This window comes from Vombatus ursinus, unplaced genomic scaffold (genome assembly GCF_900497805.2).
Source record: "Vombatus ursinus unplaced genomic scaffold, bare-nosed wombat genome assembly UNPS02015030.1, whole genome shotgun sequence".
NCBI lineage: Eukaryota > Metazoa > Chordata > Mammalia > Diprotodontia > Vombatidae > Vombatus > Vombatus ursinus.
The window spans coordinates 2,160,467-2,188,315 of record NW_020954808.1 but is presented as its reverse complement, the minus strand read 5'-3'; the positions used below and the strand labels follow the sequence as shown (position 1 = coordinate 2,188,315).

Here is a 27,849-nt window from a genome sequence, read left to right as displayed (position 1 = left end):
CGAAGAGACATAACATTAATATGTGGTTTCTTAAGTCGGTGTGTGGCTCATGGGTCCTTAGTGGCACCCTGCTCTAGGCAGCTTGGTCTCAGACTAATAACACATTTGTACTTTTGTTTCTGCCATGTTTTGAGCCTTACGTGACATTTAGTTTCCTCTGCTGTAGAAAGGTTATTTTTCCTGCTGATTTGGAAGGGGGACAGAGTGACAGAAATGAGGATGGGGGTGTCATATGGACCTCTTTGAAGCAATTCCTATCCCCCAGAATGTTTCTTGAACAGTGAGACAGATTCTTTGTTAGAACCCAAGGGAGTATGGAAAGTCCGACTTTCTTTTTTCTTTTTTTTTCTCTCTCTTTTTTTTTTAAAGGCAATTGGGGTTAAGTGACTTGGCCAGGGTCACATAGCTAGTAAGTGTCAGGTGTTTGGTCTGAGGCCAGATTTGAACTCAGGTCCTCCTGACTTCAGGGCTGGCACTCTATCCACTGCGCCACCTAGCTGCCCCCAAAGCCCGACTTTCTAAAAGAAGCAGACTTAGGTCTGGCTGCCTAGCAGATCATTCTAACTCTTTCCCTCTTTGAGGGCTATTCCTCCCACTGAAAAGAATCTGGCTTCTGCAGGGATCCTTAACCTGGTGTTTCTTTGGCAGTCTGGCAAAGCCCCTTCTCAGAATAATGTTTTTAAATGCATACGTGAACTACATAGGATTACAAAGACAACTAGCTATCAAGCTTTTTTTTCTTTTTTTTTTAAAGAACAAGTTGATGGACCCCAGGTTAAGAATACCTGGTCTCAGGAAATGATGGCTAAAGTTTTTGTCTATCTTGACCCTCTTTGTTTGTCTCCACAGTTGAAGTAAAGCCTGGGATAAAGAAGGAAGACTCCTTTGCCTCTTTCCCCCCTTGTAATCCCTCACAGCCTCCCCTGTCAAATAGACATCACTTCCAGAATCGGAAAAGGCCTTTTGAAGACAACCGGGGACGTGGTTACTATGAACACCGAGAGGATAAAAGGTAGGCTGATGTGTGAGAAAGAAACTGGTCCCTTGGAGTGCCCCACAGTCCTGAAGGTTCCATCTGAAGTCCCCTTGTTGTGCCCAGTGCTGGGGCGGGGGGTGGCATTGCAGGTAGAAGCACAAGCATGCCCAGGTATGTGAGGCAGAGCCCTCTGGTAAATAAGGCACAATTCAGTCCTAGAGTCAGGGGTCCCTGACGTGGGCAGGTGCCGTCAGAATTTTGTCCCCCGGCTTCTTTCCCTCCATTAGTTCAGGTAAGTCTGACCAAAGCTTTACTTTGCTCGTGTCACCCCCTGCCCCAGAACCGTAACTGACTCCTCATTACCTACGGGCTCAAACCCATCTGGGTGAGTGATAACCCTCTGTCACCACAGCACCTTAGAGGTGGGGATGGAGTCAGTAGGGAATCAGTGACCTCGCTGTCCTCTAAATATGCCTTGAACATTTCAGCTTCTGTGCCTTTTACTTCCCCATTATCACCGCTCCATTTTGGGCCTACATCAAGTCTAACCTCTTCCCTCAGCTGGAAATGTCCAAGCTCCGCCTCTGGTGGTGTCGTTTGTCGTCCATTCTCCTTCCACGTGTCTTTAGAAACTAGATGGTCACTCAGGGCAGGAATGGGCAGCTCCTATAGGCACCACCCTGGATCTCCCAGGGCTGAATCATAGTGCTTGGCACAGTAGAGGGGGTGTAGGAGCATTGACTGGGAGGAGGAAGAGGTCACTCCAGGGTTACCCAGAGGAAGCAAGGACGTGAATTAAGTAAGATTGGCCTTGGAGGCACAAAACCCAGGGTGCAAGCAGAAGTCTGTAGGAGGAAAGGCTGGCAGCCATTGCATCTACCATGCTCAGCCATCCATGCCCTTGGCAGAGAGAGTCCAGGTCAGAGATGGGGAAACTTGAGGCCTCAAGTCCTTAATAAAAAGACTTGTTCTATAAAACTTGGGCTCAATCAGAAGGCCACACCCAAGGACCTAGAGAGCCACACCTGGCCTCAAGGCCGAAGGTTCCCCACCCCTGGTCCAGGTGTTCAGTCGCTGCTGTTCCTTCTGGTATCCCTTGTGAAAGTGCAAAACTTTTGTGGGGTTTTGAGGCTAAGAGAACACTTAGTTCACAAGTTAGGACACTTTTAAAACTGAGAACTAAGTCATTTGGAATCCTGGTTATTGCTGCTCACTTGTGCATCCTTTGGAAAAGCCCTCTGCAGCCAGATATCTGATGCTTGGGAATGGATCCTCTGTTGGCCGAGAGCCCAGCCCCTGGCCTCTCTTCTTTCTGCGTTTGTACTGGCCACCTTTCCAACCAGGCCATTTATTCATTAGCGCCTCTGGCGGAGGGCAAGCGGAATCCAGGCCAAGGGTCCTGCTTCGTGGCTGCCTTGGGGGGGACCATGGGGATTGGACTGTGGTCTGCCAGTTAGCAAGTCTCCGGTGTCATCCGCGAGCTGGCCATTGTCTTTGACGGTCTCTCTCTGCCGCAGGGGTCGGTCGCCTCAGCCACCAGCTGAAGAGGATGAAGAGGAGTTTGATGACACCCTCGTCGCCATCGACACGTGTGAGTTTGCAGGAGTAGCGTGTCCCTGTCACACCCTGTGCCACCCCATCTGACTGCTTCCTGTCCTCCTAGGCCATCCTCACCTTTGCTTTTCCAAAGGAAGATTCCTTCTCTTACATGGGGGTCCTCGTGTCTCAAGCGTGTTGCCACATATGGGGCAGGCTAAGCTGGGCCTTGTTGAGTGGGTGTGATTTCTGTAAGGGGGTTGGCAAAGAAAAGAAAATGTTCTAGTGGGATTCTGCAGGGTGTATTTAGAGGTTAGTCTGGTGGGGGTGAGGAGGCTGGGCGTGATTGGTGGGAGTCTGACTTGGTCCTGGCTTTGCTCGTGACAGGCATTTGATGTTTGTCTCCCAGCCAGCTGCTAGGCTGGGCCCTTGTGACCATCAGGGAAAAAATCTGAGCCCTGGTTGGCAGTCCAGACTTTACTCTGGCCGATGGGCCCTAGCAGTTTGCACTGGCCAGGGGTGTTTCTCCTGAAATCCGCACCACTAGAGTGCTCAGAGGCCCCCGGCTGTTGGCCTGTCTGCTCCTTGTCCGGTGTTCTTGACGTTCAGTCTTAACTCAATAGGGAAGGGCCTTTTAAAAATCCATGTGACAGACCTTTGTGGAATGGCTCCTGTGCACGCTGCCATAATGCTGCAGGAGGGGTGCCCCCAAGACGAGGTAGACAAGCACCTTAGAATCTGCTTGAGCAGACAGGATGCACCAGAGTGCCATGAGCACAGGGCCTCCCCAGCTGGTGCTCCAGGGATGCCTTTATCTCGGTGAGTGTGACCTCTTGTTGTGGGTCCCCCTGACCTGGGGTCCCTTTATACTGCAGCATCAGGGGCAGACCCCAGGAGCTATTCGTTCATTTAATGGTGAGCTGTGCCAAGGAGTGGGGCTGGGGGTGTCAGCCTCAAGGCAATACCATGGTTTGGCAGAACTTGGGTCAGGGAGAGATGAAGCGCCTTCTAGGAGAGAAACATCATCCCAGCTCGCATTTCTGTAGCTATCACTTCACACCTTGACAGAGTACTTCTGGCACAGCCCTGTGAGGTCATGTCACAGAGAGAGAAACTGAGGCTCCAGGAAGGAGGACACTTCCTGCCTGGGGACCCTAGGGTTTAACAGGTCCTCTCCACTGAGCCACCCTGACTCCTGTGGAGGGAGAGCAAAGTTTGGTGGCACAGGGAATAATAGAGTGCCTGACTGGAATTAGGAAGACCTGAGTTCAAATCTTGCCTCTGTGACACTTAGGAGCTTGGTGACCCTGGGCAAGACACTTCTCTCATATGTAAAATGATGTTAATAATTGTATTTACCTCCCAGGGTTGTTATAAAGATTAAATGAGAAAACACGTGAAGTACTCTGAACCCTTAAAGCACCGTAGAAATGCTCACTGATTAGAGGGAATATCTATAGGAGAAAGCCAAGAACACGTTTGACTTGATTCATCGCTGATCCCTAGGGAATAGTGGGGGTGGCACAGGCAGAGTGACGTCAGCTGTGGTCAAACGTTGTGCTGACACCACTGATCTGGGTGGCGCCGTCAGTGGCCCGTGTCCGACCCCAGACCGTGGGGTGAATCGTGTGGTGAAGCCAGTGGGCTTTGGGGGCCCTCGATCATGTGGAAGCACAGGCGCTTCGTTATTGTGACAGTAATTATGGTGACTTACATGCCCCTTTCTGGGCCTTGTGCCAAGTGCCGGGAGCACAGAGAGAGTTTAGCTTAAAAAAAAGAAAGTCTGGTCCCTGCCCTCGCGGAGCTCTCAGTCTAATGAGGGTAGACAAAATACAAATAAGTACATATGCAAGATGTAGAGAGTGGACATGGACGGGAGCCTCAGAGGGAAGATGCTGAGGGGGGAGACCCTGGAAGAACTTCGAGAAGAAAGCCAGGGGGGAAAGCAGTCCAGGCCTGGGGCACAGCTGGTACAAACACGGGGAGGAGGAAGGTGGAGTGACTTGTATGAGGAAGAGCGAGGAGGCCACTGGGGCTGCATCAGAAAGGGGAGGAAGGTCTGGAAGGACCAGGCTGTGAGGGGCTTTAAAACCCAAGCAACTGGATCAGGAGGCATCGCAGTGATCAGGGAGGAATGTCCTTAGAGCTTTGATTTGGGGAAACCTCTAGGACTGGATGGAGAATGGAGTCAAGAGAGACCACCCAGAGAAGTGTTTCATCATCTAGATGTGAGGTGGTGAGCTTCCCCAGGGTGGGAGTCAGGGGAGGAAATTAAACAAGTGTGATAGTGCGGAGTTGCGAGCTGGGGGTGCCCTGGACAGGCCAGGAGAAGAGGGGGCAGCCGCAGGGGAGAGGTGATGGGATCTCTTTTGGAAGCTGTCAAGCTTGAGGTGTCCAAAAGGCAAATGGGAGACGAGGTCAGGAGAGCCGGCTTTAAAGATCTGGGACTTGTCTGCTTAGAGATGAGACCTTCACAGATGAATAACGCTGCATGTCATTGTGATACATAGGAGGGTTTCGATTCCACATTCCTTATGTTGGGTCACCTATTCCTTTTTCCAGATAATTGCGATCTTCACTTCAAAGTAGCCCGGGACCGAAGTAGTGGCTACCCACTCACCATTGAGGGATTTGCCTATCTGTGGTCTGGTGCCAGAGCCAGTTATGGGGTCAGGAGGGGCCGTGTGTGCTTTGAGATGAAGGTAAACCTTGGCGGTAGCCCCCACAGTGTCTGACTGGTCAGAAGGGGAGGACATGGGTCAGTCTGGCTCAGCTGCTTACCCCGATGACCCTAGGTTAGGCATTCTAGTTTCTGACCTCTGGATAGATGATGGGAGGTGGCCAAGGGGGTTCTCTTTTATCCTATTAGGACTCCTTTATAGGAGACGTGCAACCTCCTGGGAGGGCATCTTTTTGTTGAACAGAGATGTTTGTTGTAGAATTTGCCCTGTGTGTTGACAACATTGGTTTGGACATTTCTTTTCGGTGAAATTGGGAAATAAGAATGGCCGCTTAGGGGAAATGTGCTGTGTAGAACGTTAGAGCTGGAAGGAAAGGAATCAGAATAGAGCAGAGCCCAAGAATGGGGATCAGTCCTTTAGGCGACTCCCACTGTTAGCTACTTGTATGATCTTGGGCAAGTCACTTAACCTTACCAGACCTCGGTTTCCTCACCTGTAAAATGAAGGAATTGGAACAGACATTGTCCAAGGTTTCCTCACAGATCTAAATCCCATGATCTCTGTGACCCCTGAGAGGTAACCATCTGACTATGTCATTGTAGGAGGTTTCTACTTCTTTTGCCTCCTGTAGTTATCCACTCACTGGTCCTCCTTCTGCCCTCTTAGACAATGTGCCTGGTCATTTCCTTACAGAGAAGGGAGACGGGTACAATGAAAGACTGTCCTCCCGTCCCGGCCAGGCCTCTGCTGCCACTCTTGCTCTGTGAGTCTGGAGTCACCATGCCTCATGGTTTGGAAGGCAGCTTTGGCTCTCAGAGGAAGGAGAAGGAAGCTTTTCTGTGTGAGATCCTTCCACTGCTGCTTGAGACTCCATTTCACCAGCGCTTTTCTCAGAATCTGGACCTGCCAAGGGTCCCAGTGTCCCTGTATGGTGTGGGGCCCCCTCACCTCCTCAGTTTTTTTGGTGCCCTCCCTGTGATGCGCTGCCCATAGAGGAGGTAGAGGTCAGAAGGAGCACTGCCCTCTCACATGCCAGGACAAGGGCGTGACAGCTTGAGTAGTTGCTGCTTAATGTGGATGTTCTTGGGGAGTAGTGGGGGGGTGTTAGGATGTTTTAGCCAAATACTTATGGAGCCTTTCTGTGTCTTGTGTATTTCTTGAGACCCTGTTACTGTATTATTCTGTGGTGTTTGGCACCCAAGACAAAGGAAATCTTGATGGAGTAGAGTATTGGAATATGAGCTGGCCGGACAGACTTCATTTGGAGTGTTATCTTTGGCTTCCAACCCCAAGTTTTGGAAGGCTCCGTCCAACTGACAGACCGGGGGGTGCACAAGGGAGGGTGACCGTGATGACCAGAGGCCTGGGGACCATGTTTGGAGCCTCTTGGGATCTAAGCCTGAGGAAGGGAGTAGAGAACTGTTTCCAAGTATTTGGAGGGCCATCCCTCCAGTGGGAGAGGGATCAGATTCTTCTCCCCGAACCAGAGGGCAGAACCAGGAGCCATGGGTAGAAGTTGCCAAGAGACAGAGGAAGGTGGTGCTGGAGGGAGCATTTGTTGGGTTTTCTTGTCAGACCCACTCTGGATTAAATGGCCCTGTGAGATTCCTTCTTGCTCTTTAACATTTGGCAGCTGGATGCTTTTCATCCGTTAGCGTTTGACTCTTTCAAGAACTCTGTGACTTGGTGATTTTGTAATTAAGGCCACAGACCCAAAGCACATGAACCCAAGTCTTCTCACTTCATATCTAATGTCCTTTTCCTAAAGAAACCTGCTTCTTGGGCCCAGAGTAGAGACGGAGGTGGTCCCTCTGCAGCATCTCGTCAGCCCCCCGTCCCCTGCAGATGTTGGCACCAGTGGTCTCCTGATCCCCCTCCTTGCCTCTGTCCTTGTGACTCCCTCCTTAGAAGGAGCAAATCCTCCCCCTTGTACAGTATGTGCTGCTTGCATCTCTTAAGATGTAGCACAGGTGCTATCCCTGTTTTATCAGTGAAGGAAACTGAGGCCCAGATGACAGACACTTGCCCAAGCTTACATACTTGTTGAGTGACAACTGGCTCTTTAGGAAGAGGTATCTTAAACTGACCATACTACAGTTGGTTTTCCCTGAGAGATGGAGCAATTGCATGAGTTCTAGTCCGTGGGTATTTTTTAACTCGGCCCCCCGTGCTTTCTGCTTCCTCAGATCAATGAAGAAATCTCTGTAAAGCACCTCCCTTCCACAGAGCCTGATCCCCATGTTGTGCGAATTGGCTGGTCATTGGATTCTTGCAGTACACAGCTAGGTAAGGATAAGGTCCTCTCCCCCCAAGGAAGCATCTTGAGTGGAGGGGCAAAAACCAGGTCACCTACACAGCCAGGTTTGGCTGGGGTGGGGCTGGTGCCTCTCTCCCTCCAGGGCACTGTTGGGGGGCACTGGTGAGGGTTGTGGGCTCCCAGAAACAGCAAGAGTCGTGGAAAGAAGTCTAGGATTGAGCCCAGAAAATATGGATTCCCTTCCTCTCTGTCCTCATTTTTCAAGCACAGTTTGTTACATGCTGCTATCTCCTCTGACACTGGGTTGTTTCAGAAGATAATATTTGGTAAACTATAGATACCTAGCCATGCTTATACGCACTGGAGGTGGGAGCAGATATGCCTTAGTAGCCTCTCCCCATTGGCTGAATGGATAAAGGACGTGAATAGGCAGTTTATAGAGGAAAAAAATGCTCCAAATCACTAGTAATTGGAGCAATGCACAGTAAAACAATTCTGAGGTACCACCTCACACCCATCAGATTGGCTAAGATGACCAAAAAAGAAATCGACAAATGCTGGTGAGGCTGTAGGGACACATTAATGCCCTGTTGGCAGAATCATCAACTGCTCTGGTCATTCTGGAAGCAATTTGGAACCATGTCCCAAAAACTAAGTTGCACAGAGACCCTTTGGCCCAGCAGTATTAATACTGGGTCTATATCACAGAAAGATCGAAGAAAAGAAACACACCCATATGTACAAAAGTATTTGTAGCAGCTCTTTTTGTGGTGGCAAAGAATTGGAAATTGAGGGAAAGACCATCATTTGGGAAATGGCCAAACACGTTATATGTGAATTCGATAGAACACTGTTGTGCTGTCCAAAGTGATGAAAGGGGTGGTTTCAGAGAAACCTGTGTGAGCTGAGGCAGAGAGAAGGGAACAGAACCAAGAGGACAATTTTCACAGTAACAAATGTTATCATACACAATTCCATCAGACTCGTAATGTAACAGGCTACCCACCTTTTGATGGAATCGACCAACTGAGACATTTTTTGGACATATCCAATGAGGAAATTTTTGTTTGACTATACATGTTTGTTTTCCATGGCAGTGGTTGGGTGTGAGGAGAAAATTTGGTCCTGAAAATAAAATGTAACTCTAAAAAGATAAACAGATCTTAGCTAGCTGTACTGCTACCATTTAAAAACATATCTAAGGTTTGCTTTATCACTATTTAATATCTCATTTTAATTTTTTCCAATTAACAAAAATCTGCCCTCTCTCACCTCGCCCCTCCTCCCATTAAAAAAGAAAAGCAAAACCCTTGTAACAGATGTGCATAGTTAATCAAAATTAATTCCTACATTGACCATGTCCAAAAAATGTATGTCTCGTAGGCCCTCTGGATCCATCCCCTCTCTGTCAGGAAGAGACTAACACATTTCATCCTATTTCTTAATTCTTTCAAAGTTGTTTGTCATTACAGTGTTGTTGCTTGTGTTTAAATTGTTCTCCTGGTTCTGCTTGCATCACTCAGCATCAGTTCATACAGGTCTTTCCAGGTTCCTCTGAAACCGTCCCCTTCATCACTTGTTACAGCACAAGAGTATCCTGTCACGTCCACATGCCCTCACTCCATTCAGCTGTTACCCAGTTGATGGGTGTCCCCTCAATTTCCAGGTCTTTGCCACTATGAAAAGAGCTGCTCTAAATACTCTTATACAAATGGGTCCTTTTCTTCATTCTTTGATATCTTGGGGGTCTGGGCCTCATAGTGGTATCACTGGTTCAGAGGGTGTGCACGGTTTAATAATTTGGGGACATCATGTCTCCAGCATTTGTCATTTTCCTTTTCTGTCATCTTAGCCAATCTGGTGGCTGGGAGGTAGGACCTCAGAGTTCTTCCAACTTGAATTTCTCTCATTATTAGTGGTTTGGAGCATTTTTTTTTCATGTGGTTGTTGGCAGCTTAGATTTCTTCCTCCAAAAACTGCAAGTACCCTAAATGTCTCAGAAATGAGACCTTTTTAACTTGGTTAGATTCCCCCCCCTCATTTATCTGTTTCTTGTCTAAGTTTAGCTGTTACTGGTTTTGTTTGTGCAGAATCTTTTAATTTTATATAACCAAAATTGTCCATTTTACTCTCTGTGATCCCCTCTGTCCCTTGTCTCGTCACAAACTCTTCTTCCTTCCCTCTTAACCCCAGTTGAAAACAAATAAAAACACTTATTTTGTGGAACATCCATCTGCCTGGACTTGGGGGGTGCTGAGGCACGTGGGTCTTTGCAGTCCCCTCTGACTGAGGCCAGATACAGATAATTAGGGAGCAGTGAGCATTGTGCATTCGATGTACTCAGAGTGCTCTAAAGGGAAGGGGAAGTGATCTCGGGACAGTTTTCAGTATGCATTCTCTCCCTCTTCCCCAGTACCTCACACCACAAGCCTGGAGTTTCAGCGACCTTTAAACATGAAAGTCGCAAGGTCACCTAGTTCAACCAACTCTTTTTTAAGTATACTGTGTAAATAAATGACCTCTTTATCTTCGTAACAGCCCTGTGGAACAGATAGGTCAGATGAGGGCTTCCCAGGGTCTCAAAAGTCACAGTCTTCTGATCCCCAGGATGGGGGGCTCTTGGCCTTAGATTCTCCAAATGAACTTGAAGACCCAAGGGGCAGGCACTGTGTCAAAGTGACCACCTGAGGTTTCACGTCCTTTTCTTTTTAGGTGAGGAGGCATTTTCTTACGGTTACGGCGGCACTGGGAAAAAATCTACCAACAGCCGATTTGAAAACTATGGGGACACATTTGCTGAAAATGATGTAATTGGATGTTTCGCGGTGAGTATGAGTAGACATCTCATATCTGGGTGGGATCATGCTGATAAAGTGGAGTGCTCCACATCTGGGAACTGCGCACTTTTCTTTTAAAAGAGATAGCTACAAGATGCCCTGTGTGCTTGGGATGTCAAGAGAAACCAGCCCCTTTCCCCAAGCAACTTCATTCTACTGGGTAGATGCCCAGTGTAGAGTTTACAGGGGGTAGTAATGGGCAGAACAAGAAAGGCCTCAAATAGGAAGGGGGCATATGTGAGCTGAGCCTTTCAGGAGCTTAGGATTCTGCTCTATAGAAGTGAGATAGGGTGATGCATGCCAGGCATGGGGCACAGCTTGAGCAAAGGCCTAGCGGCAAGAGGTGAGAGGTCCTGTGCAGGAAACAACACGTAAGCCAGCTTGGATGGAATGTCGAGTGTGAGGAGAAGCAGTATCTTGAGTGTGAGCTCATGACTGGTGGAGAGAGAAAGGAAAGAGGGGCCTGGCCAGCTCAGACATTGGTGTACAGATCCCTCAGTAGCAGAATGGGGGTTTGGGGCAGCAGAGCTGAAAAGAGGCTCCTGGCACCAAGGCCACAGGCACCTGCCTGGCCTCTCCTTAGAGCTGGTGTCCCTGGGAAGAAGCTGCTGCTCTTTGGTGGGGGCTGGTTTCCATTTGCTGATGAGTCCTTCCTAATGGTGCTCTGCCCTCACCTGCATTGAAGGTTAGAGGAAGGGAAAAGCTTGTTGCTTCGGGCTTCCTTCGAATCCTGGAGAGCATTCCCCACTTTAGCCTGCTGCCTGACAGTCTACAGGCTCCTTGAGATCATTCACAAGTGCCCTAAGGTACCCCTGGCCTCAGACTGTTGCTGGTGGGCGATTCCCCTAATGGTCCATCGTAGCCGAGCAGTGGATGCAGGGGGCCTCTTCATTTCTGTTACCGGTCTGGGTCGAGGGACTCTGTGCTGCTGGTTTGCCTAGAGTGTGGAGAGACCCCAGACCCTCAGGGCTGCCACAGAGCAGTGGTTGTCCCAATGGCCCACAGGTGCTCACCTGGCTTGTGTTCCTCTCTCCTTTCTTTGCTAGCAGCTCAGCACTTGTTTTCTCATCTCCTCTCTCCTCCTTCTCCAGGACTTTGAATGTGGGCATGAAATAGAGCTTTCTTTCACCAAGAACGGAAAGTGGCTGGGCATAGCCTACCGCATCCAGAAAGATGCCCTGGGGGGCCAGGCACTCTACCCCCACGTCCTCGTGAAGAACTGTGCCGTGGAGTTCAACTTTGGCCAGAGGAGAGAGCCCTACTGCTCCATCATCCCGGGGTTCACGTTCATTCAGCACGTACCTGTTGGGGAGCGTATTCGGGGTACTGTCGGACCAAAGAGCAAAGCAGACTGCGAGGTACGGGCAGCCAGAGGCCGGTGCCACTGGCGAGGAGAAGTCAGGGAGTTAGCATCCAGTTTAGAACTGGATCACGAGAGCCAAGCTGACTGGGCCCCAAAGAGGGTGTGGTTTATCAATAGAGCAAGCGTTTTGTTTTATTTGTCCAAGGTAACACGGGAAGTCAGTGAAGAGTCAGAACTTGAAGATGGCTCTTCTTTGTCTGAACATTCTGTGTTACAGGTTGATGGGGGGAGTGAAGAGTTAAGATCATCAGTAGCCTCGCTGTCTTCTGCTTAGACCAGAAAGGGACTGGGGGCAAAGGTTTGGCTGGAAATAGGAACAGGGGCTAGGAAGGTGCAGAAGCTCTGTCTTTGAGCCCGGCAAGTGAAGCAGAAGGGTCAGTGCACAAAGAGCCGTCTCTGCCCTCGAACTGCTCAGCACTCTGGTCTTCTGCCTAACCACCCACAGGACAGATGGCCCTTTTCCATTGCCTTTGCCCTGGGTTGTGTCTGCTGCGACTCTGTTGGGTGATTTGGCAGAGGACCCTCAACCGTTGGACTCTTGTCTGATTCCAGGAGGGTTTGCCATTGTCGCCCTCATTTCTGCCTGGGAGGGTGGAAAAGAAGACGGGAGAAAACAGCCCCGGACTGGGAACCAGGCCCATGTCCAGTCTGCTTGGTCTGGGCTTTGTTTGTGTTACATAGATAACCTTGAGCTTCGGTTCTCTGAAAGCCTCCTCCTCCCCTCTCATCGTGGACTTGCCCTGTGGCCTTTCCGTTTGCCCATCTCAGTCGAGTGAAGGTCTCTGGCTCTGACCTTCTCTGATTCTGCTGTTAGGGTGCTTTCACCAGCTTTTGTGTATTCACAGTATTCACTGGATTTTCTTTAGATTCTAATGATGGTTGGCTTGCCAGCAGCTGGCAAAACCACGTGGGCTGTCAAACACGCCGCCGCCAACCCCTCCAAGAAGTACAACATCCTCGGCACCAACGCCATCATGGATAAAATGCGGGTGAGTGTGGTGCGGCCACCATCACCCCTGCTCACTCATGGCCTTCGACAGCCACCGACCTGTGTCTCCCCCTTCTCCAGGTGATGGGCCTCCGCCGACAGCGCAACTATGCCGGCCGATGGGATGTCCTCATCCAGCAGGCCACCCAGTGCCTGAACCGCCTCATTCAAATTGCTGCCCGCAAGAAACGCAACTACATCTTGGATCAGGTACTGCCCGTTAGTCCCCATCAGCCTCTGGGCACACGGTAGGGAGGTTGCCTTGGCCACACCCCATGGATCTTTAAACCTGTGGCTTCAAGCCTGATGACATCTTACGGCCTTGAGCTTAAATATGTTGCCACCTTCGTGGCTTGCAAAAGTATTTCCAAGCCCTTGTCTGTCTTTGTGAGAACACAGGAGCCAACCTGAGACCTGGGCCTGCCCCCCAAACACCTTGTTGTCAGCAGCCACGTGCTTTGGAAAGGTGTTGGTGCCCCTAGACCTACACATTCAAGATTGTGCCTGGGCAGGGTCAGCACCTGTGCTTTCATCTCTCTGACCCCAAGGACCAGCCTCTCTCTGGGCTTCATCTCCCAAATGACATATTTGTATTTAAGATGGGGGCTGGAAGGGTCCCCCATCCGGCCTCCGGCCTCCTTGTGAGGTGAGGAGACTGAGGCCCACCGAGAGGAAGGGTCTCTCCAGGGCCCCTTCAGAACTCCCCCTCTGGGGCTGTCTCCACAGTTGGGCTCAAAAAAGATAGATTGGGGACCCTGAGTGTGGGGTGCTCCATTACAACCTGGTCCCTTCCCTCCGAGAGTCATTGTGAACGTCCACATCCTCAGATCCATGGTCATTCCCCAGCAGCATCACTTGGGGTATCCTAGAACAAGTGCCATTTGAACTGCCCAGTGTGCAAAGGATTCAAAACATGCCTTCATCGAGCCTGGGAGGAAACCAGCTATAAGAGATAGGGGAGGGTTGGAAACAATTGTTCTAGGGAGTCACTAGTAGAAAACAGTTTTTGGGACATGTAGTACATCCAAGCCCAGATGAGTGGAGCGGTCACTGCTCTCAGCTTCTCGGGCCTTGAAGATAGGGGCTGGTGAGCTGGGGTCACTTGGGCAGTCTGCCTGGGCCAGAGGAACTGTTGAGTACCTCGGGAACTCGCTCCAGCAGAAGTCCCTCAGCCCAGTTAGAGTCCAGCCCATCAGATGAACCCAGGACCTACACTGTTGGCCAGTTATTCTCACTTTTATCTATTGTGACGAGAGTCTGAATGGTCTCAGAAACACCAGTGTGTGCCCCCATCGGGTTGCCAGCTAGTTTGTGTCCGTTGCTATTTGGCTTTGGCTGCGATGCCTCAATGATGGCAGCGATGTAGTGCACCCTTATAGTGCCACGGCTGCACGCGCGAGCGCGCACGCACATGCACACACCTGACCAAGACCTGCCACCTTGGCCTCTTATGACCGTGACTGCTTAGAGCAGTAAAGGAGGACCAGCCACATTAGAAAACCCAGAGAACGCCCTACCACCACTGAGCTCACCCGTGGCTTCCTTCTTCTCCATCTGTAAACCCAACTTGGTGGGAGCTGGTTAAATCAGTAGTGAGACCCACCTCTGACCCCTGTCCAGACGGGATGTAGGTGGAGTGCCCACTTAGGGCACAGAGAGGTCAGGGGAGTCCATCAGGCCAAGTGGGGCTGTGTGTGCTTATTCTCTCCGTGCAGCCAGTGTCTTCTTTTACAGTAGCAAGAAAGAAAGAAGCCCTGATGGCATGGAACTGGGGTGGGGGGTGGGATGAGAACTTCTTGGCTGTCAGAAGCTGGAGTCCTTTGGAGTGTGTGTGCTGGGGTGACTAGAGGACAAGACTTGAGGTCTGAGGACTGGAGTTCATATTGTGCCTCAGACCCTTCTTAGCAATGTGGCCTTGAACGAGTCCCTTCACTTTTCTGAACCTCCTTTTTCTCATCTGTAAAATGAAAGGGTTGGATTCATTGACCTCTGAGATCCCATAGGTGTGTGACCTTAATGGTGTGGGTTCAGATCTCAACTTTGCTTGACCTTGAATAATTTACCCATCTATGGCCCTTCCTGTCTTCCTCCATGAAACTGTTTGGGTTGGATTAGGTCAGGCATTCTTAACCTTTTATCTGCCGTAGCCCCCTTAGGCATCACCACAATGCCAGTGGACTCCTCAGATTAATGTCTTCAGATGCATAAAATAAAATGCATAGGTTTGCAAAGGAAACCAATTTTATTGGAATAAAGATGTATTTTTTCCATCCTAGTTCGCAGACTCCCCCCACCCCATCCCGGTGGTCTTTGGCCTCTGTGCTTTCAAGAGTCCAGTGCTTAGGTTTCTGGGTATGCAAGTCTCGACCCAGGACCACCTTTGTGGCTTTTCCCGCTTCTCTTTTGGCCTTGGCCATGGTGTAAGGAGCCCATGGGCCTGCAGACAAGGAGAGGGAGCTGCCCGTGCTCCCTGAGCTTACCCAGAGAGGCCACAGCCTAGAAGCCCCTTCCTCGGGAGCTCCGGCTTGCTTCAGGTTGCTCTGAAGAGGCAGTGCCACAGCCATTTGTAAGGGGCAGGATCTATTGGCCACTCAGATGTCTGGACCTGTGAGCTGTCCTGCAGATTAAATGTTTTACCCCAGGCCAGGTGGCTTCCTCCTAAGCTGGCCAGCCAATTATTGGCCTTTGACTTTGTTACAATATATACAGAATAGGTCTGGTGAGGGTCTTGAAAGGTTAGTGAGAAGAGGAGGCTCAAAGAGGTTCACAATTGAATCTGGGCACTTATAAGTGTCCACTTGTGCCCTGAACTAGCTTCTCAGCCTCTCCGAACCTCAGTTTCCTCATCTGTGAAATGGGTCTTATCTCTTGCTTACCTCCCAGTGTTGTGAAGAAAATGCTTTGTAAGTATTTAAGTGCAGTACTAAATGTTAATAAAATATCTGTAGAGCTGGAAGGGAAGATAATCTAATCCAGCCACCTTCATTCACAAGTGAGGAACTTGACGCCCAAAGTGAGAGAAGTGACTTGGTCAAGATCTCTTGGGTAGTTGAGTCAGTATTCGAACCCTGGGCCACTGACCCTCCCCAGCTTCTGTACCTATTGCCTCATTTTATAGACGAACATAAACCTCAAGTTGGGGACTAACTTTCAGGCCAGCCAAGATGGAGTAGAACATTCAAGATTCTGCTTCTCCCTCCATCCCCAGGGCCCCATCAGCGAGTCTTAGCAGTGCCAGCAGATACTACCAAGGAGTAACTGTCTTAGGACTTGGGTCTTGAGCAGAGCAGCCAGGGGGAACAGAGTGGCTGCTGCTTTCCATCGTTGTGAGCACCTGCTCTGCCTTGGGGTCCCAGCTGCCTATCTCCCCTTCTTCCTGCCCCTATCGTTGGGGTATATGTCCTTCCCAAAAGCTGGGCTGGGAGCCCCTCCGAGATTGGCAAGAGTCAGCAGGATGTTGAAAGAGCTGGTCAGTCCTCATATCCTCTGGAGGGTGTCTAGTTCTGCACCATTAAGGAGTCCTTCATCTGCTGCTAAAGGATCCCCAGATCAGGCGTCTCCAAAGTAGATTGTTCCTAACTCCTGCTGTCCCAGAGCAGAAGCATTTCCTTAGATCAAGCTCGTTCTGCCCTAATCCCTCTGCCCCCAACCCCCTTACAACTGTCCTTCACATAAATAACGTGGTGGTGCTCCACACTCTCACCCCCTCCATTAGTAGTCACCTCTCCTGTTCAGTAGCCTAGACTTCCCATCCCTGTTGCCTGTGTGTGGCAGGAAGGAAAAGTGGAGACTGGGAAGAAAACGTTGACCACCATTAGCCCAAGGACCTGTAAGGATGACGCTTCTCTCTGCCACCTCTCCTAAGGCTCTGATCCAGGCATTAGTAGTAGCAGGAATTTTTGAGACCCGTAAACTTCTTGTCTGTCTCAGGAGGCAAAAGTCTGGCTTTGATACCTATAGGGTGTGTACTTTGAAGAAAGGGGCCCAGTTGTGGTGTTTGCTTCAGCTGAATCGGGAACTCTAGGCTGGGAAAGAGCTATGGCCTGGAGGAAACTCCTGACAGCTGTTGGCAGGCTTGCTGGAGGAAAGTGTCATTCCCACACAGGCCAGCTTTCCATCCCACACACGTGGTTCCTCCAGGAGGGGAGCACAAGCCAAGTCTGGCTCACTCAGGATCAGAATTTCCTCCTTATTCAGCCTCTGGAACCAAACAGGCCAAAGGAATAAGTCACCGAGGTCCCTTACTCTGCCTCCTAGATAACCGTGTTCTGTAGCTACCCACAGCGGAACCTAATGGGGCAGTGTTCTCTGACACACTCTCCCCACCTACCAGGGAGGGAGCATCCGTCACATCCTGTGTGTCTTGTTTGTGCAGGGATCTACCTAAGATGGGCACAGATTGGCGCAATAGGAAAAACTAAAGGTCAGCGGGACTGGCTTCCTATGAATGGACGAGCCAGCACTGCAGTGCAGCTGTAGTGTATCCTAGCAGCGAGCCCTGGTGGTCCCTTGGTGACTGCTGCGGCGCCACATCTGGCCCAGGGGCCCTGAGCTCAGGCTGTGTTTGCTGTAGCAACAGCCTCTGAACTGGAACCGTTTCCTTCCCTTTTCCAAGTGAGGAATAGCCAGAAAAACAGCCTTGGCCCCACACTTGCAGCTGGATTTTAGCCATTGGATTAATTTTCTGATATTTGCCACCATTGTCCCTAGGAAGCACCTCGGTCTCGGACAGTTTTCAAACCACAAGGTTTGGCCTGTCTCGATCTTCATCAGTAAATGGCCTGCTTCACTCCACAGGGGATTCTAACCACACATTGGGGAGTGTGTGGTCTTCTACCCCAGCTTCATCGGTCTGAAAGCAGAAAGACCGCTGCCCAATCCAACAACCCTAAGAACCACCCACCCCCCAAAACTTTTCCACAAAGACCACAGGGGCCTCAGGCCATTGCATGTCCCTTCCCAGAGGAAAACATCTGAGGTGTTCTGAGACAGTCCAGCTAGAACTGGACCCTAAGTTTATCCAGATCTGACACCAGTGCCTTTTAAAGATGTAAGGAAAGTTCCTTTAGAAAGAATTCCTTGATCCCCAAAGTGAGACACAAACAAGGTGGGGAAGAATTGGAACCCATCTTCCAGATGGTGAAGGCAGGAGCTGTTTACTGGTTACCTCTCATGCCTGTCGGTGCGTGGCATTGTGTCACAGCCCTAAACTTCTACTTATCGAAGATCTCTCTGTACCTCAGAGGGCTAGAGAGAATAATAGACCTTCTTTGTAATTAGGAGTACAAAAAAGCTGTCCTGTGACCAGTAGACTGTGTGCCAAGGTGACAAGCAGAGATGGTCAGTGGCCTGCTGCTCTGCCAAAAGACTGCTTCCTTGTTGGATTGAGGGGAAAAAGTGCCTTTAGTTAGGGAGATAGGGGATGGGGCACTTTGGAGAGGTTACCCTCGGGCTGATCCTGGTGAGCTGAGGACCATGGCTATTCCACCACCTTTCTCCTCCCACCCCTACTCAATCAGAGCCCCCTCGTGGGCTGTAGCCATCAGGAAGTGGAATTCTTGGTGCTTTACCTTCCTCACAGAGGATAAAACCCAAGATGACTCAGCCAGGAGCAAACTCCCTACATTTCAGAAGAGGAAATAGGCCCAGAAAGAAGGGCGTTGCCCAGGGAGCCAGGACCCAAGTCCCCTTCCTGGCTTTACCCGTTGGCCTGGCCTCTTAGCACGATGGCTCGGTGCCAGAGCTTACAGGTGAGCACCAAAACTGCTATGTCAGTGGCAGGCTCCTGAAGCCAAATTCCTTCCATGGCCACCTGCTCTGGCCAGTGACCTCCCATCCAGAAAAGCAGAGCATTATGGGCCCTTTACCTCCTAAAAGCTCTGGTACCTTTAGTGCCTTATGTTTTGCCAAGGGCTTTCCTCCCAAAGCCTGATGTGAAGTAGTGCCAACTATTCATCTTTCAAAGTGGAAGCTCTCCATTCACACGGCTAGACACGTGCCCCAGGTGGTGAGGTACACGGGGTGCTCCGGCACAGGCTAGCTGACCCCACCAGGGCCTCTTAGAGGGAACTGTTTTGTCCATGCTCATTCTACCCCATTAGATCTCTCTTCGTCCCTAAAGGAAGGGCTTCCTGTGGAGGATAGTAGTACGTTTGGGGGGTACATCTAAACACACAGAAGGGGACATCTGTTTCCAGACAGCTCTGGTTGTCTGATACTCATCAGAGCCCCCTTCTCCAGTTCAAGGGCAGGCTTGGTGATGTATTTTTGTGTCGGCTGACAGGAAGGAGGTGGGTTTCTCAGATTTCATCCCCCTTCAACCTAGATCACTTCTGGTAGAGTAGAAACTCTTAGAAGGCAGGGCTTGTGGTGTTTGAGCTTTTGTGTCCCCAGCACCTAGCCTGGACCCTGGCATTAGAGTAGGTACTTAATGAATGTTTCTGGTTTGCAGCTTGCTAGAGAGCGCTCTGACCCACTCTTCCCCAGAGTGAATCTCCCCTCGCCTCTCACCAACTCCCTGAGTATCTGTCCCCTGTAGCTGCTGCTTTTGTGTGTTCCCTGGCTGCCCCTCAGCCCAGCATGACAGGGTGGCTGGGTTTTGGGGGGGGCATGGAGGGTCCTAGAGACATGGATCGCTCCGAGATCTCGGTGTCCGGGAGCAAGGACCCCCCCCCCGTGAAGCACAAGGGTCCTAGAAGTCAGTCAGGCTCTGGTCACCTAAAGAACTGTCCAGGGCTCTGCCTTCAGAGTTGAGCCACCCTGGACCTCAGTTTCTTCATCGGTAAAATATGTCTAACGACATGGCTTCAGGGCCTTCCGGCTCTGGCTCCGTGATGCTGTACTACTGGAGTGTCTTCATTGACTCCCAAACTAAAGAACATACAACAAACAATCATTTGCCTCTCTGTCACTTATCACTAGACAAATGTTTATGGATCAGCCCAGAGACGAAAAATGCGTCCTTTTGAAGGTTTCCAACGCAAGGCTATTGTCATTTGTCCCACGGACGAAGACCTGAAAGATCGAACGATAAGACGCACAGATGAAGAGGGGAAGGATGTGCCTGATCACGCTGTGTTAGAAATGAAAGGTAGGAAATTGGGAGGGGGGGAGCAGCCAGCCCAGTCCTAGCCCAAGGTGTTGGGGAGGGGGCATCTCTTCCTCTGCCTTGCTAGTTTTCTCTTTGCATTTCTTTCTGCCGCTCCTCCCCATGGTTGCCTCCAGCCTTTAGTGAGGATATTCCATAGACTCATTAACAGCCAAGAGGAAAAAGAGGTGTCTTTCCCCTGGCCATCTTATCTTCCCTTCCTTCCCCCGACCCCGTGCCTACTGATAGTTACAATGGTCAGTGTGAAATGGTAGGAAGAGCACCAGCCTGAGAGTCAGGGGACAAATGTCCCCTGGCCTTTCACTTAATGAACTGTCTGACTACGTGAGATCCGGCACCTCTTGGGAAATGTCCTTCCCCCTTTCCCTTAACTGTAAACTGGGAACACCTTACCTTATCTGTCCCCCTTGGAGCTGTTGTGAAATTGAAATTCGATGGCAAGAAGTGTTTTGGAAAGACTGAGAGCCCCTGCCCCTCCCATGCAAGGTGGTATTAGCAGAGCATCACCGAAGGGCTGCCCCAGGAGAGTCCTGCCGGGGGCATCAGGGACTGTTGTAAGCACAAGAGGGACGTGGACATAGAGGGGCTACGGTCCATACGTCGGTCATCTTCTTGAACGACCTTCATTCTCTGCTCATTGCCCCCAGATGCATTTACCTTCCAGTTCTCTCTGGGGGCAGGCAGAGGTCTGGCTCTTGCCTCCAAGGTGAGCTCGTTTCTCGGGCCCTGGAAGTAGCTGACCGTGTCTCCTTTCTTCTTCTCCCCTCCCGGGCACACCCCGAAGCCAACTTCACACTGCCCAACGTCGGGGACTTTCTGGATGAAGTCCTTTTCATCGAACTCCAGCGGGAGGAGGCTGACAAGCTGGTGCGACAGTACAACGAAGAGGGCAGGAAGGCCGGACCTCCTCCAGAGAAACGCTTCGACAGTCGTGGGGGCAGCAACTCGGGAGGCTTCCGGGGCCGGGGGGGCACTGGGGGCGGCTTCCAGCGATATGACAACCGAGGACCGCCTGGGGGCAATCGGGGGGGCTTCCAGAACCGAGGGGGCAGCAGTGGCGGCGGCGGTGGTGGCGGTGGCGGCGGTGGCGGCGGCAGCTACCGAGGAGGTAACACAGTCCTCCCTTCCTTTCCTTCCCTCTGTTCCCAGGTCAGCGTGGCTGGGTGATTGCCTCGGGACTTTATGGGGTCATCTTGTCTTTTCCTCTGATGGTAACTGGGGTGCCCTTTTCCCCGACCCAGCCAACAGGGGATCCCTTCTGAAAGGCATGTTAGCGTGTGTTCCCATCCCTGACCTAGCTTCCAAGACTGATCATCGTCTGATCTCTCCAGTGGTAACCGGAAGTGGGGAAGAGTTGGTCTGTTTGGGAAAGCAAAACATACACGTGAAATTTGTGACATAAATGTGGAGATGAGAGGCAGGTTAGGGCGAGGAAGACCTGGGTTCAAATCCCACTCCTGGCACACTGCTGTGTGACCCTGGGTGAGTCACTTCTCAGTGTTCCAGATCACTGCCATCGTGTGCTCGGTGGCAGAGGAGAGGCTGTTCTGCCTGGGGAGGGTTTCCTTAGCTGGGAGTTGCCTCTGTCATTAAGGGCCCAGGTCCGGTCCTCTTTGGCAGAAGTGAACATGGAAAAGCTTCAGTGTCTGGTCACAGAAACATTGGGTCTTAGAGTCAGGAGCCCTGGCTCACAGCGTCACTGTACTACTCTAGGCAAGTCCTTCCTCTCGGTTTTTTCATCTGTAAAATGGAATCCTTAGTGCTTGAGCTGGAGGAAAAGCATGTTGGTAAACCTTAGCCTGTTCTAGTCACAGACTGTGAAGCTGCCTCAGTGGGACCGTAGCAACTTGGAGCTAAGGCTGCCCCGTGGGCCTGAGCAGAACAAATCCGACTCAAAACTCTTCTTTTCCTTCCTTCGCCTGACACTGAGATGTCTGGTTGTCCCAAGTCACCCACCACGCGTGGCTCCTGCCAGAATGTGAGACACATGACCAGGGCAGGGTCCATCTGGACCCTTTCCAAGCCCTTTGTGAAGCTAGTTTTTTGAAATACAAGTGAAGGCCATGACATAAGTACAAAATTTTCCCTATTAAATTTCCATTTTGTGCGTTCAGTCCATCCTTCAAGCACATGGATATATCTTATTCTATGTTAGCGATTGTTATCTGCATATTTACTAAGTACCACGTGTCATTAGCGAGGTCCCTTCCAGCTCTCTCAGTCTGTGCTCTTGTGGCTGTCATCCAAAAAATTGAAAAAACAGTACTAGCGGGCCAACAGTAGATCCTTGGGACCCGGCACTAGAGACTTTGACAAATAATGACATGTCACCATTAATGACAGTCTGGGTTTGCTCATTCAGCCACTTCTTAAGCCCCTGCCTGTGCTATCACCCAGTCTAGATCTCCCTCATTCTCCACAAGAATATGCCCAAACCTGGGACACTTTGTCAAACGCTAGAGTCTCTGGCCTTCCCCTGATTTACCAATCTAGTAAACCTCCCAAAAAATGGAGGTGAGTCTTGTCTGACACAACCCTTTCTTTATAAAGCCATGGTGACTTCCAAGTGTCCCTCCCCTCACTTTCAAAATGCTTACAAGGGGCAGCTAGGTAGCACAGTGGATACAGCACCGGCCCAGAAGTCAAGAGGACCTGAGTTCAAATGTGGCCTCAGACACATAACACTCACTAGCTGTGTGACTTAACCCCAATTGCCTAACCAAAAAAAAAAAATGCTCACAAGCCGTTCCTCAGGTCCAGGATTATCCTTAAAAAGCTAACTACCATGGCTTATTAATAATTCATAAATCATTCCTGTGAACAGAGAGTACAAAAGGTTTGTGTGCCCCGTTCTCCAACCACCCGAGGGTCCTTGTAGGCATGACCACGTTTCCAGGAAAAGACGAGCCCCAGCCAAAACTCCAGGCCAGAGCCTGGATCAGGGGAGGCAGTGTTTTCAGAAACCGAGGATGATTAGCTGCTTCCCCAGACGGGATCCAAGGTCGGGGGGTGCCTACACCTGCACCAGCTTGCCAGTTACAGGAAGCCAAGAGCAAGCCTGTTGAAGAGGCCCATCTCTGGGATGGTGTGGCTGCTGCCTCATGAATCTCATCACGTTGAGCTGGGGGTGCTGGATCCGAGCTCGCATTTGGCCAGGTGTGAATAGCAGCAGCCAGCACAAGACCTTTACCGATATGATCTCCATTTACAGCTGAGGAAACCGAGGCAGATAGAGATGAATGACTTGCCCAGGGTCACACAGCTGGTCAGTGGCTGGATTTGAACTTGGGATTCCTGACTGTTCTTCCGTTGTGCCACCTAAAGTCCAGCTCCCTGGCTTCTAGTTTGCAAGGCCTTTACTATTCCTCCTCAGCTGTGGAGTTGCCCAGCTCCGGGACTGGTTTCAGATCTCCCAGGTGTCCCTGAAAGCAGCAGCTTTCTGTCCTGTTCTTCCTTGGCTTCTGGTCATTCTCTTTGATCTTGTCTCCAACGTAGCGTTTCTGAGGCCTGTCGGGTGTCTTTTGTGTCAGGCACCAGTGGTCCTGGCACTGATAACGGCTCACGCTTCTGTGTCTCATTAAAACCCTGTGAGGGGGGTACTGTTGTCTTTAGTTTACAGATGAGGAAACTAAGGCAGGCAAATTAAATGGCATGCCCAGGTTCACACAGCTGGGAAGTGTCTGGGGTCAGATTTAAATTGAGCTCTTCCTGAGTCCCCTGCAGTGCTTGAAGTCAGAAAGACCCAAGTTCAGGTCCAGCCTCAGACACGTGGCCCCGGGCCAGTCACTCAAACTCGTCTGCCTCTGTTTCCTCGGCTGTAGAATGGGGAGAATGACGGCCCTTCAGCTCCAGAGCCGAGTCGTGGGGCACAGAGAGCACTTGTCAGGCACCACGTGGTGGTGGTCAGTGCCGTTGCTCTCCAAGGACGGCCGCTCTGGTCTTGAGGCTTCGCTGCTTAGTTATCTTTGCTTCTGCTTCACATTTTAAAGACTCCCACGTAGCCAGGATAGCAGCGTCTTCTGCAGTCGATTTGGACTCTGCTCTGCCCTGTCTTCCACCTTTGTGACAATCCCTCAGCCCTTCTGGACTCAGGGTTCTTTGCCCATAGAATGAGGTGGTTATGCTGGATGATCTGGGAACTGAGTCGGGAAGATCTGAGTTCAAATCCCACCTCAGACATGTACTAGCTGTGTGACCTTGAGCAAGTCACTTCACCCTGTTTGCCTCAGTTTTCTCATTTGTTAAATGAGCCGGAGAAGGAAATGGCAAATCGATCTGGTGTCTATGCCAAGAAGACCCCAAATGGGGTCCCAGAGAGTCAGCCGTGACTGAGATGATTGAACGACAACAGTTACGATACCCAACCCTCAGGCACACTTAAGGCACTTACAGTGCTTGTCTGATGAATGAATGGGGGCAGTGACCGAGTCTTACTCTGTTCCACCTCGAGGGGTTTATCGGTCAGGGCCTGAGAACTCCTGATGGCTCCCCCCACGTTACAGGCGAGGCCCCGGGTGCCCTGGGGCTGGCGCCCAGTTCTGCTCGGGGCTTTTCCTGCCACTCTGTGGCTGCACTAAACCTAGTATTGCCCCCCAAACACTTCTCTTTGCTCGGTAGGCCCTGAGTGAAGTGAGGGGCCACCTGACCACATGACCTTTTGCTGGTTCCAGGTTTCAACCGAGGTGGGGGTGGAAGCAACAACAGTGGCGGGGGCTACACTCAGAACCGCTGGGGCAGTGCTAACCGGGACAACGGCTCCAGTGGCCGAGGTGGCTACGCTCGAACCCCTCAGCCACAGAACCCCTACCCCCCCGCCAGGAGCCAGCCCCCCAGCAGCAGCGGCAGCAGCGCCAGCGGCACCAGCTACAAAAGCAGCAGCATCCCCACCTCGGGGGCCGGCAGTGGCAGCAGCAACCCTCCGGTCAGCAGCTACAGCCCCCCCCAGGTGAGGCGCGCCCCAGGGCGCTGGGGTCCGGGGGCTCACTCGGAGCTCTTGTCACGGCGGCAGTCAGGTCGGTGGTTAGTGATGATAAGAGCCGAGGCTCTGGAGAAGCCAGGATTTAGAGTGGACGCCCGGGGTGGCCCAGAGACCCGGCCGTTTACTCTTTGTGGTGTCCTTTCTCCCTTGTTTGAACGCAGACCGGCCAGTGCCCTCGGTGAAGGGACTGGATTGGAGCAGGGGCTCTTGACCTTTTGGGGTGTCTCGGATCCCTTGGGCAGCCAGTCTGGTGAAGCCTGGTACGGTACATAGGATTGCAAAGAAAGTTATCTTGAAATACAGCTTTCTCAATATTTTAAAAAGATAAAAACGGCCCAGCTAGGTGGCAAAGTGGGTAGAGCACCAGCCCTGGAGTCAGGAGGACCCAAGTTCAGATCCGGCCTCAGACCAAACACCTGACACTTACTAGCTGCGTGACCCTGGGCGAGTCACTTAACCCCAAATGCCTTTTAAAAAAAAAAGACTCTCCTATCTCAAACCTTGTTCCTTCTCACTGTGGGCAGGAGGCCCGTGGTGTGGTCTGCTTTGGGGTACCCACATCCCTTATTCCCCAGTTGCCATTGAGGAAATTGAGCTCAACCCCTGGGACCTGCTTGTGGACATGTTTCCTGCTGGACAGGCGGCAGCCTCAGCACCCCATCTTAGAGCTAACTTGATAGGGGGCCTTAGTGGTCTTTTTGTCCCGTCTTCCATTTCACAGATGAGGCACCTGGTACCTAGGGTTGGGTCACTTGCCCAAGTTGTCCAAGGAGCGAAACTTGGGTGCGTACCTCAGGCTTCTGACCTCCCTTGGTCACATGCTTAGCAGGGTGGGGGACACCTGGTGCCACCGTCCAAAAGAATGGGCCACCTTGTGCCCACTGCCTCCAGGTGTTGTGATGATCGCCGATTCTGAACTGGCCAGAAGATCCTCTGTGGTCTGTAGCCTCGGGCCTCGCTAGGCCTCAAACCCAGGTCTGACAACGTCCCAGGAAGAGGCGAAAGCCTTTGGGTCCATCAAACCAGCCTTGGCTCTCCTGGGCCTATCTACAAATCACTCTGTTTTCCTTTGCAGCAAACATATACCCCAACCTATAATCAGGGAGGGTACACCCAGCCAGCTTACACCGCGCCTCCACCTCCTCCGCCGCCACCCCCTCCCACCTACAACTATGGGAGCTATACGGCCTACACCCCACCCTACACCACCCCTCCGCCACCCCCTACCGGACAGACCTACAATCAACAGAACTATAACCAGTATCAGCAGGTATGCCCTGGGAAAGGTGGGGGAGAGAGTGTGTAAGTGCATGGGCGTGTGTGTGTGTGTGTGCGCGTGCGCACATGTGAATGCCTGTCTATGTACGCATGTGTGCATGCATCTGTGTGTGTTGTGAATGTGTGTGAGTGCATGTGTGTGTGACGCCTCATGTGGTCTATGCCTCAGAGAACTTGGCCAGAGGGAGAGCACTGGGGCGGTGAGCTCACAGTCTGGTCCTCTCTGAACCTCCCTGCGCTGCTGTCCTCGTCCTTTCCTGACACAGAGGAGCAGAGGCTGTAGCCCAACAAAACACAGGCCCTTTAAGTGTTGATTGTGTGCATGCGTGAATGAATGAGATCCAGGGAGTTTTCTGGCCACGCGGCCTCTGAGCACTGGAGGTGGGCCGCCCCTACCCCAGGTGCTGAAGCCTCATGTTCTCTCCTCTCCCCCCCCCCCCCCCATCTGCAGTACGCCCAGCAATGGAACCAGTACTACCAGGGCCAGTGGTCACCGTACTACGGCAACTATGACTACGGGAGCTATTCGGGGAACACACAGGGGGGCTCGAGTACGCAGTAGCTGGGGCTGCCCCGCAGGCAGAGACCACACCCTCCCACCTGGGCCGAAGGGCAGCTGCCGCCTGGCCTGGCCGTGTCCGTCCGTCTGTCCGTCTGTCCATCCGTCCTCAGCTCCTGCCTTTCTTGCCCATCCTCCCGTTGAGAAGGCGCGTGATTTCTCCGTCCTCTCCCACGCTTCTTCCAGTTCCTCAATGCAGCAAAAAAAAACAAAAAAAAAAACCCCTTTGCTTTTTATTCTTTTTTTCTTTTTGAAACACCAGCCCTGTGCTGCCTGCCCCTGCTCCTTCCCCACTCAGAGGCCTCAGGGGCCAAAGGAGAGCCCGGGGTGGCCATGACTGCCGCCCTGGATTTCTCCTTCTCCCCTTCAGCTTTCCAGACCTTCTTGAAACCAACCCCTGCTGGAGATGTATTATTGTCTGAGACATTGCAGAAAAAAACAAAAACAAAAAAGAAAAAAGATGGAGGGAGGAAGAGGCAAGCCAGATGTTTTATGGTAATTATGCTGTTTTTTAATTTTTAGAATATATGTCAGTTTTTACTGTGGGACGGCTGTTAATATTTCATCAAGGTAACAATTTCTTTGCTGAGTTCAGGTGACTGAGGAAGAGCACGCATCCACTTGGGAAATGAAACCACAAAATCATCTTTAACCTAACTTTTTATACAATGTCTAAGTTCCCGTAACTTTGCACACACGCTTCTGTGTTGAGTTGAATTGTAACTGCTTTTTGTATTTGGAGAGAGTGACTATTGAACTTTAAAACTTTTATTCTAGACGTGCTGGTGGTCTCTTGGGGAGGGAGGGAGCGCGAGCGGCAAGGGGTGGGGATGGGGAGGCCTTTGGAGAAGGCCCAGACCCAGGGTCACACTCCACAGGCAGAGCATCAGTTCTCAGGAAACAGTGTGGCTGCCACCTTCGTGTGGTTCCCCCAGCCCATTGCCCTTGGGGCTTCTTTCTTGTTTTCTTCATCTATATCCCAAATCAGCCAAGTTTTCAAGCCCCTAATGTGTGCGGAGGCCTGTGCGGAAGACCGAGCTCTCATAGATAAAGGAGAGAACCAGACATAGGCAGGTTCTGTGACTTGCCCCAGGCTGTGCAGGTCACGTCCAGGCCTCTGGCACAAAGGCAGCATCACCGGCAGAGAGGACCACAGGGGTCAGAGACCGTCTCCCAGCTGCCCTTTCTCCAAGGAGACCACAAGGGGGAGAGGCCTCCGAAGGAGCCAGACCTCCCCTCTGGGGAGGGGCGAAATGAGCGAGGGAAAGAGAAGCTGGTGTGCTCCGGA

General features: G+C 51.4%; 1 protein-coding gene across 2 annotated transcripts in view; it reads left to right on the top strand.

The window, feature by feature from the left end:
• Positions 1 to 27,339, top strand: part of HNRNPUL1 (heterogeneous nuclear ribonucleoprotein U like 1) — a 32,367-nt gene extending 5,028 nt beyond the window's left edge. The window contains exons 3-15 of one of the 2 annotated variants that reach the window (XM_027845899.1): positions 850 to 1,012; positions 2,494 to 2,567; positions 5,075 to 5,214; positions 7,380 to 7,479; positions 10,163 to 10,275; positions 11,379 to 11,645; positions 12,517 to 12,639; positions 12,720 to 12,848; positions 19,560 to 19,728; positions 20,531 to 20,854; positions 24,417 to 24,691; positions 25,800 to 25,994; positions 26,454 to 27,339. In XM_027845899.1, the coding sequence (XP_027701700.1) occupies positions 850 to 1,012; positions 2,494 to 2,567; positions 5,075 to 5,214; positions 7,380 to 7,479; positions 10,163 to 10,275; positions 11,379 to 11,645; positions 12,517 to 12,639; positions 12,720 to 12,848; positions 19,560 to 19,728; positions 20,531 to 20,854; positions 24,417 to 24,691; positions 25,800 to 25,994; positions 26,454 to 26,564 (2,183 nt within the window). In that variant the 3' untranslated portion in view covers positions 26,565 to 27,339. The remainder of the gene's footprint in view (positions 1 to 849; positions 1,013 to 2,493; positions 2,568 to 5,074; positions 5,215 to 7,379; positions 7,480 to 10,162; positions 10,276 to 11,378; positions 11,646 to 12,516; positions 12,640 to 12,719; positions 12,849 to 19,559; positions 19,729 to 20,530; positions 20,855 to 24,416; positions 24,692 to 25,799; positions 25,995 to 26,453) is intronic. The other variant, XM_027845900.1, reaches the window with a different exon arrangement.
• Positions 27,340 to 27,849: the final 510 nt, after the last annotated feature.